General features: G+C 40.6%; 1 protein-coding gene across 6 annotated transcripts in view; it reads left to right on the top strand.

Moving 5' to 3' along the window:
• Positions 1 to 7,983: 7,983 nt before the first annotated feature.
• Positions 7,984 to 10,389, top strand: part of CUNH7orf57 (chromosome unknown C7orf57 homolog) — a 265,259-nt gene continuing 262,853 nt past the window's right edge. For 5 of the 6 annotated variants that reach the window (XM_039332107.1, XM_039332111.1, XM_039332110.1 and 2 more), the window contains exons 1-2: positions 7,984 to 8,252; positions 9,155 to 9,211. In XM_039332107.1, coding sequence (XP_039188041.1) covers positions 8,072 to 8,252; positions 9,155 to 9,211 — 238 coding nt within the window. In that variant the 5' untranslated portion in view covers positions 7,984 to 8,071. The remainder of the gene's footprint in view (positions 8,253 to 9,154; positions 9,212 to 10,389) is intronic. The other variant, XM_039332108.1, reaches the window with a different exon arrangement.

Raw genomic sequence — 10,389 nt, 5'->3', positions numbered from 1 at the left:
GGTCATCTAGTCCAACCCCCTGCTCGGGCAGGAAACCCTACACCATTTCGGACAAATGGCTGTCCAGTCTCTTCTTAAAAACTTCCAGTGTTGGAGCATTTACTGCTTCTGGAGGCAAGCTGTTCCACTGATTAATTGTTCTCACTGTCAGGAAGTTTCTCCTTAGTTCTAGGTTGCTTCTCTCCTTGATTAGTTTCCACCCGTTGCTTCTTGTCCTGCCTTCAGGTGCTTTGGAAAATAGCTTAATTCCCAGACAGAAGATTATCTTGACTAACAAAATATCTGGGCAACTCCCCTCACTCCAATCTATGTGGCAACCTAGATTGAGAAGAAAAAATGGCTGCAGCCATGTTCGTTGAAGGGGAACTCATCAAATTTGCAGATGATACCAAACTGGCAGGGGTAGCCAACATCCCAGAAGACAAACTCAGGATCCAAAAAGATCTTGACAAACTTGAACAATGGGCCCTATCCAACAAAATAAATTTCAATGTGGAGAAAAGCAAAGTTTTATATTTAAGCAGAAAAAAATCAAAGGTACAAGTACAGATTAGGTGAGACCTGGCTTAAAAACTGTAACTGTGAGAGGGACCTTGGAGTCCTAGTGGATGATCAGTTAACTATGAGCCAGAAGTATGCAGCAGCAGCCAAAAAAACTAATACAATCCTGGGTTGTATAAACAGAGGCATAGAATGAAGATCACGCAAAATATTAATACTGCTTTATAAAACCCTAATAAGACCACACCTGGAATACTGCAGCCAATTTTGGTCACCATATCACAAAAAAGATGTCAAGAGTTTTGGCACTATGTAAGAAATTTTATGAACTGGAATAGCCATAGCAACAAACCAGCCAATGAAAATTGTTTTTGATTAAGACACAGTATTGGCTGTGTGAGGCATGTGATCCAGGCTTGGTCTGGGAGTGTCTTAGTCTTCTCTATGTTGTTTTTTCTGATCTCCAAGTTAAGAGTTGTTAATGTTCCACAGAATGGAATGAAACTGTATGTATCGTGTTTATATATATTTTATAGATAAAGTTTTTCTAAACTATGCCTCCTGCTCATTTTGAATGTGTGCTTATTTTTTGGGCTTATTTTTGTGCTGGAAAGCTGTAAAACTCTAACAGGTTATGGGCCCAGATCCCAGCCAGCTCTTGCACACAGTTCAGACTGAAGAAAAAGATTGAAGCTCAACATGGAACTGTAATTAAGCTGAGGGACTGCCTGATTTAAGAAAGAAAAGTCTGCTCAGCTGAAGGCTTGCAGGATAGCTGATTTAAAGGAGCACTCTCTGCCTCAATTGGGACAAAATAATTATCTTATTTGTCTGCAAAAATGGAATGCTTTCTGAAGGCTAAGGAACTCTGGGATGTTGTGATTAATCCACCCCTGGGGCAATTAGCAGCTGCAGATCAATGGAGGCATCATAAGGCACTGGCTTACATCATCTTAAATGTGGAAGATGAAAGATTCTTAAATATAGCTGACTTAAAAACTGTACAAGAGGTTTGGCTGAAGCTGAGAAGTGTACATGTGAGTGTGTCAGCATGTAATATAGTGCAATTATTGAGGCAATTGTACAGAGCCCAGCTGCTGCCACATGAGAGTGTAGAAGAGCATTTGTTTCACATGCAGAAACTATTTGTAGAATTAGAACAGCAAGGAATGCAGATTCCTGAATCTCAGAAGGTATTGTTGGTATTAAATTGTCTTGATAAAATGTGGGCCATCATTTTAGCTGTTTTTGAATGTAGACCAGAACAGGAAGTATGGAAGCACTTAAGGCCTGTTTGATTTCAGAAGAACAGAAATGCCATTTTAGAAGAAGCCATGAGGAAAAATTCCTGAGGTGGGGGTCCAAGGAGCAGAGAGAGCAAAGCAGCAGGCTGCCTGTCTCCAGAGATTGGATTACATCTCAGCAGAGAATTACCAACAGGAAAGAACAGGAGAAAAAGACATGCTTCATTTGTGGAGCTAAAACTCATTTAAAGAAAAACTGTTTACAAGGAAGAACAACAGAAAATGGACAAGCTGCTGTTGCAAAAGTTAGCTATTGTAATAGCAGAGATAAATGGTTAATAGACAGTGGGGCTAGTCAAACAATTGTTAATAATTCTAAGTTGTTTTCCAAATTGAATTCAACTGGAGGAGATGCAGTGGCCTTAGCAAATGGCCAGAAGGCAAAAATCACGGGGAAAGGCAGTGTGCTGATTCCATGTCTGGAGGAAAGGTTTAATAATGTATTATGTGTGCCTGAAATGGAGCATAATTTATTGAATGTCTCCAGTCTTGAAAACAAGGGTTTGAGACCACATTTGCAGATGGGAAATGTCTTATAAAAAGAAATGGGGAAGTATGTGCACAGGGCATAAAACAGGATAATCTTTGTGTGCTGCAGGCACAAAAGGTTGAATGTGCCCAAACATTTGGTAATGGGGCACAGCATGATTCATGCATTCATCTCTTGCACAGAAAGCTTGGCCATGCCAGCTTCAGAGTGTTGCCTAGGATGCCAGAGTTTGCAGAGGGATTAACCTTAAAAGGGTGTAAGGTATACCTAGACTGTGCAGTATGTAAATCATTGAAATCTAAGGTATTCCCAGTGAGCAAGAAGAGCACAAGGCAGACAACAAGGGTTGTAGAGCTGGTACATGCAGATTTGGTAGGACAAATGCAAACCAGGTATGTGCTGGTCATTGTAGATGACCATAGCAGATTTGGGTTCTGCTATTTGCTGAAAAGCAAAACAGAGATATTGCAGAAATTAAGGCAATGGGTGAGCTTTGCAGAAAGAAGATATGGGCAACAGGTATGCCAGCTGCAAACTGACGGGGGTTCAGAATTCATGTCAGCGGGTTTTCAACAGTGGTTGGACAGCTAGGAATAGACGCACAAATCCGTACACAGCAGCTGAGAATGGCATCGCTGAAAGATGAAATAGAGTCTTGCAGACCATGAAAGACTCACTGCTGGAGGATTCTGGTCTGAGCAGGCCGTATTGGGGTGAAGCCATGTTGACGGCTAATTATTTGGTCAATAGGCTGTGGAGTTCCTCTATAAATGATACTCCATATGCTGTGCTATATGGAAGAAAGCCATCTCTAGCACATTTAAGGCTGTCTGGAAGCAATGCATGAGTGCATATTCCAAAGGCAATCAGGAGAAAAGGGCAACAAAAGGCTAGAAAGCTCAGGTTTATGGGCTATGAGCCTGGCTCAAAGAGCTATTGTTTTAGTGATGGGAGCAGAAGTATAGTAATTTCCAGATCTGCTAGCTTTGCAGAGCAGAATTTGGACAGAATTGATGCCAATTCTGGGAGTGATCCACTTAGTGACAATGACTTAGTGATGGTGTCAGCATTCAGGGAGGAGAAACTGAAAAAGGACAAGAAAAGGAGTCAGAAGAAGCAGGAAAGGGTTGACAGTCAAGAGCAGTCAATGCCACACAGGTCAAAGCGATGGAACAAGGGGATTCCACCTGACAGGTATTCTGCTGGGAAAGTAAAGGTGTGTAATGTGTGGTATGAACCAAGAAACTATAAGGAAGTATTGGACTACCCAAAGTGGAGCAAGTGAAATGGAAAGAGGCCATGGACAAAGAAATGAAATCCATGGATGAACATAAAGTGTTCACCTCTATGACTTTGCCACGAGGTTACAAAACTGTAGGATGTAAATGGGTATATAAAAAGGAAGTGTTACCCAACAATGAAGTCCAATATAAGGCAAGATTAGTAGCACAGGGGTTTTTGCAGAAATGTGCACTATGATGAGGTATTTGCACCAATGGTAAAAAATAAAACTATAAGGTTGGCACTAGCATTGGCAATGGCACATGGTCCTAAAATCTGGCATTTTGATATAAATATAGCATTCCTCAATGCAGAGTTGGAGGAAGAAATTTACATGGTTTAAGCACCAGGGTGTAAGGACCCACCTCAATTTTACATCTTAAGAAGACAAAACTCTTGGAATGTCTTTTCCAACAGGAATATTTCTTAAGAGAAACTGATTGCAGGCATGCTAGACAGGATCTGGGGAATCCTCTCCCACCATTCAATGTTTTAAAGTATTCCCAAGCAGCCCCCACTCCACAGTTTTCCGGGCGATTCAATCCGTCAGCCTGCTCAGCACGATCACTCATTTTCTCTTTTTCCAGATCCCAGACGTTGCATTTCCCCCCTTTTCCCTCACTGCCAGCAAAGGGGAAAACTTCAGAGGGTGTAGGATGAAAGATGATGGCCGCATTGTTATGGTTAGTCCTCCCGAAGAGAATAAACAACTGGTCACTTTGTAGTTAATGAAGGGAGAGTCATAAAACCCCCATGCTTACCCTCCTCCCCCTTAGTATGACAGAATCCAGAAGAGAGTAAGAATTAGTTTTATATCAGAGTAGGTAGATAGAAATGAAATATAATTGGATTCTGACACAGTGTATGAAAATAAAAAGCCTGGCATTGTATATAAACTGAACAAGACCATTTATGGGCTGAAGCAATCAGCCAGAAACTGGAACATCTGTTTAGATGTGGCATTGAAGGGTCTTGGGTTCAAAAGTTGTAAGGCTGATGGTTGCATATATACTGCAAGGTTCCATGGTGGAATTGCCAATTATTAACATTTGTGGATGATCTTTGCTTCAATGCAAAGGATCTGGCACAGGTGAAGGAATTTGCTAATCAATTGGAGAAAAAGTTTGAATTGAAAAGTCTGGGTGAAATACAAAACTATCTTGATGTAAAGATACAAAATACTGATAAAGGTGGCTACATTCTCAGTCAAAGAAGGAAAATTGAACAGCTGTTGGAGAGATACCACATGAAGGATTGTAATTCTGCTCCAACACCTATGAGCATAGATTTTCACATTTGGGTGAGGACAAAAGTGAAGCCTGTGATCAGGAGATATATCAGTCAGCAATAGGAAGCCTGTTATATCTGTCACAGTGGTCCAGACGAGACATAGCTTGTGCAGTAAGCATCTTAAGTCGCTTTACAGTGTACCAACATAGTTGCATTGGATGGGTATGAAGAGAATTCTCACGTATTTGAAGGGAACTGTGAATTTGGGTCTTCAAATACAGATCTCTGAATAGTTAAAGTAAAAATGTTATGTTGACAGTGATTATGCCAATGATGTGCAAACCAGAAAGCCCAATTCTGGGTTTGTGATATTAGATTGGGCTTGTGATATTATTTGGAGGGACTTTGATTGAATGGAAGTCCAGAAAACAAACAACTGTAGTTATTTCTACTGCGGAAGCGGAATTTATTGCTCTGTCTGAACTTTGTTCAGAGGTAACCTGGTATGTACAGCTGTTAAAAGATTTAAGTATAGAAGTTAAAGAAGCTGTAACAGTATTTGAAGATAATGCTGCTTGCATTAAAATGGCAACAGTGACAGAGTGAAAAGTAGAAGCAAGCATGTGGACATTAAGTATTGTAATGTCAGAGAAGCCATCAAAAGTAAACTAATTATCTTGCTTCATTGTTCTTCAGATGACAATCTGGCAGATGTAATGACCAAGCCATTGGGTGGAATACACAATGGGAAGAATATTAAATTATTTGGTTTTATGTCTATTCCAGTCATAGAGTGTCACTGTGTAAGAAATTTTATGAACTGGAATAGCCATTGCAACAAACCAGCCAATGAGAACTGTATTGATTAAGATACAGTATTGGCTGTGTGAGACATGTGATCCAGCCTACGTCTGGGCATATCTTAATCTTCTCTATGTTGTTTTTTCTGATCTTCAAATTAAGAGTTGTTGATGTTTCCCAGAGCTGAATGAAACTATATGTATCATGTTTTTATATATTTTATAGATAAAGTTTTTCTAAACTATGCCTCCTGCTCATTTGGAATGCATGCTTATTTTTTGAGCTTATTTTTGTTCTGGAAAGCTGTAAAACTCTAACAAGTTTGGAAAAAATTCAAGGAGCAACTAAGATGATCAAAGGCCTGGAGACTAAAACATACGAAGAATGGCTGCAGGACTTGGGTTTGGCTAGTCTAAAGAAAAGAAGAAATAGGGGAGACATGATAGCAGTATTCCAGTATTTGAGGGGCTGCCAGAAAGAAGAGGGGGGTCACATTATTCATCAAAGTACCAGAGGGCAGGACAAGAAACAATGGTTGGAAACTGATGAAAGAGAGAAGCAACCTGGAATTAAGGAGAAACTTCCCAACAGTGAGGACAATTAACTAGGGGAACAGCTTGCCTTCAGAAATCATGGTCACTCCATCACTGGAGATTTTCAAGAAGAGGCTAGACAGTCCCTTGTCTGAGAAGGTACAGGTTCTCCTGCTTGAGCAGGGGGCTGGACTAGAAGACCTTCAAGGTCCCTTCTGGTTCTATTCTATTCTATTGTGTTCTGTTCTGTTCTATTTGTTGTAGAGTTGACATCTTATTTTATTAAAATGATTCAATTTACTTTGTTTTTATGGTTAGTCTCTTGTCCTCCATATATTAAGTATTAGCTGTTGTCAGAAGTAAGTCTTCATCCCGGTTCATCCAAGCCGGGAATAAATAAGCAAAATGGCGACTGCTTTGGGAAGAAGATTATAGTTTATTGAAGAAGGAGAAGGATGGTCCTTGCATGGAGCAGAGAGGAAACAGAGAGATTGAGCACATGGGCAGTAGGTTTTATACCCCCTCTAGCCTTGTTTGGAATGGTTTCCTGTTCCTGGGGCATGAACCTTGAGGCTATTTCTGAGTGTCTTTCTAGGCCAGTGTTTCTCAACCTTGACAATTTCAAGGCATGTGGACTTCAACTCCCAGAATTCCACAGCCAGCATTGGAATTCCGGAAGTTGAAGTCCACATGCCTTAAAATTGTCAAGGTTGAGAAACACTGTTCTAGGCCTTGATATCTGTGGTTTAATCCTATTATCATATCCTGCTTTCCAGGTGATAGGTCTTATGACTCCTAGAGTTTGGGTGGGGCATGCAGATTTTCTCTTTGTCTTCTTGATTGCTCTGGCTTCAACTGTGATGGTTTTACATCTGCATTTGTATGGGGCTAGCTCTTGCTTGGGGCAGAGATAGATTTGGGGCCAGGTTTGGTTTTTTAAAAAATCCTTTTGAGGAAAACTATATTTTTCTGCCCTTTTTAATATTTCCTTCTCTGGGCTAACTTCCCTCACTGTTCAATTTTAGTTACTGGTTTGTCACTTCCTGATATTATATTATTATACTTCTGCATCAATTATTTTCCCTTTTAATTATCTTCTTTGAAAAATTGCAGTTGAACTGAAATCAGTACTTGCAAAGCTTGGGAATGGATGAAGCCTTAAAGTAACAAACCTTCCAACTGCAAATAAGATCTGATGGTGATGTGTACATTAACACATTTTTTTATTTTACATACATAAACACAGGCACACATCCCTGCCAGTCTCAGCCTAGACCAGGGATAGGCAACCTTGGCTCTTTTATGACTTGTGGACTTCAACTCCCAGAATTTCTGAGCCAGCATGGCTCAGCTTGGAAACTCTCCATTTCCCCTCAGCATGGCTGGCTCAGGAATTCTGAAGGTTGTAGTCCACGAGTCATAAAAGAGCCAAGGTTGCCTACCCATGGCCTAGACGTAAAGGCAAGGATTAGGGCCGTCCCTTTAGCTTGGCAGCAACTCTAAGATAAGGCTGCGAAAGCGGGCAAGGAATTCAGCAACTGTTATAATCATAATTAATCCTAAATTCCAGCCATTCCTCCCTTGCCTGCAAATGCTAAAACCCTTTAAGCGCTTAGAAAAAAAAAGATTGTAAAATTAAAGTTACGCTAAAGAGCCAAAAGAGCGCAATTCAACGAATCTTGACCTCCATACAGTGGTCTGAGGGGAGGGAGGAAGGACAACATGCCTCACCTTGCGGGGCTGATAAGCACCCACCACCGCTTCTTTGGTCAAGCAGCCAGCAATCACCGGCGTCGGTCTCCCTTTCGATTGGCTGAAGGGAGGCAATTAGGACCGCCTCTCTCTAATCTCATTTTTCTCTCCGCGCGCTCCAGGGACTGCCAGAGCAACAGCCAGCGACAAGCTAGTGAGCGGCGGCGGCGTGAGGCGGAATGTTTTCTGTTGCTATAGGAGCAGGGATTGTTGTTAGGCTTGTTGAAGACCGCCGCCCCCTCCTCTTCGCTGGTGCGACTCGTTTCACTTCGAACTTTCCAGCCAGCGAGAAGGCACCGAGCGCGGGAGGTTCTGTCACCTCTTCCCCGACCTCAGGCGCGACCAAGGACACGGACGACGGTAATGGCGGTGGATGGCGGTGTTGGGCGTGTCAGCGAATGCGTTTGCCTCCAGTAATCCTTGATACACTTTTTGCTGATCAGATGATAATCTAATTCACAATAAAGTACAGTATAATATACTCATTATTTTGTCACATGTGGGAGCCCGCCCTTTCGGGGTCAGGAAAAGCCTTCATTTTTTCCTCACAACATGCTTGCGAGGTAGGCAAACCTGGCCTTCTGAGAATGTCTAACGCTAAAATCATTGGGTCGGAAGTGACCCAACGGTATGCCCTTGATTCTGATGTCAAATAATGCGAGTAGAGGATTTTCTTTTACAGAAATAATACTGGTGAGAGTTGATGGAATAAAAACGGGGAATTTTAGAGATTGTGGGGTTTTTTGTGTCTTTTTTTCTCTCCGCACCCCTACTTCTTTTACTTTTTATCTGGGAAAATATTAGTGTGTAAGATTTTATTGATATATTAAATCAGTGGTGAGCTATTGAATATCTGCTTTATCATATACTACAAGCAAAACTCCATTTCTGTTTCTTGCCTTCCATCTGTATTACGAATAATAGGAGAGTGTGTTGTGTGCAAATAACGACAGCAAGGATGAAAGTGTGAGGATTGTGCTCTGCTGCCCATTGTCTAGTAAACCATTTGGGTATTAAAGTTCCTTCCAAATACTGGATTCTGGCTGATTATTATCCACTTAGAAAGAAGTCAAACTAAAATCACCAATAGGTCTTTAGTTCAGTATTGAAAAGAAGATTGGAGTAAATTGCTGAGATACATACCAGAAGAGAATCTAATGGCTTTAAAGGAAAAAAAAACTGTATTTATTCCCATAGGGCAGAGAACATATGATGTTTGATGAAATGCAAAATGTTTAATTTAAACTTTTTGCACTGCACAGGTATGAGGAATACAAATAAAGAGTCCTGTGGACCCACAAATCGATATGCACCATGTGGCAAGTACATTGTTTATATTCACGTGATTTTTTTTAAATGGGAAGACTATCTGAATTGTAGCCCATTATCCTAGGATGGCTTATATTTAAATTAATTTTAATATTGTTATCATAAGATATACAGTATTGAGTAAAATATACTCAATAAACTGAACATTTCAGATCCCAATTTACACCTTTGTTAATCCAAAGGGAATAGGAATATACAGAAAATGACAGTTATAGCAACAAATTCCTATGGAGATTCCATGTGGAAAGCGCTAAAGAGATATAAAATCTTTACAAAATTTAAACTCTTTATTTTTTTTCTTTTGCTTTTACTAGGGAGCTAATAATGAAAAGTTGGGAGAAAGTTAAATATGTGCAATACTTAACAGGCTATGTATTTTTCCTGTTATTGATTTACTTATATTTAAAATTTTATTAGTTTGCATTTATGATATAATAAACATTCCATTATATATTTTATCAGAAATAAAGCATACCATGCTTAATGCTGCTAACTCTCAAGTAGTTTTATATAGATGCTTTTGTTTTGAATAAATGGCATTGTGTTATTGAAAGAAAAATCTTCATCAGGGTATAGTCCAAACCAGGAATAAACAAAATGGAGACTGCTTCAGGAAAGAAGGTTTTTGTTTATTGAGTTGCAGAACCAGACGGAAATATGGCTCTGGAGCAGCTGAGCACATGGAGCTGGGAGTGGTGGGTTTTTTTTTTTAACCTTCTTGGGCTTTTGTGTTTGGAATTATTCCTGTTCCTGTGGCATGAACTTTGACCTGAGGTTCAGTTTGCTCTTTTGGTATTCTAATGATGGTTGTTGTTGTTAACTGCGAAGTCGTGTCCGACCCATCGTGACCCCATGGACAATGTTCCTCCAGGTCTTCCTGTCCTCTACCATCTTCTGGAGTCCATTTAAGTTCACACCTACTGCTTCAGTGACTCCATCCAGCCATCTCATTCTCTGTCGTCCCCTTCTTCTATTGCCCTCAATCTTTCCCAGCATTAGGCCCTTCTCCAGTGAGTCCTTCCTTCTCATTAGGTGGCCAAAGTATTTGAGTTTCAACTTCAGGATCTGGCCTTCTAAAGAGCAGTCGGGGTTGATCTCTTCTAGGACTGACCGGTTTGAACACCTTGCAGTCCAAGGGACTCGCAAGAGTCTTCTCCAGCACCAAAGT

This window comes from Crotalus tigris, unplaced genomic scaffold, assembly GCF_016545835.1.
Source record: "Crotalus tigris isolate CLP2741 ecotype Arizona unplaced genomic scaffold, ASM1654583v1 scf7180000024448.655566, whole genome shotgun sequence".
NCBI lineage: Eukaryota > Metazoa > Chordata > Lepidosauria > Squamata > Viperidae > Crotalus > Crotalus tigris.
The sequence above is the reverse complement of the archived record's forward strand: the minus strand, read 5'-3'. Positions and strand labels throughout refer to the sequence as shown.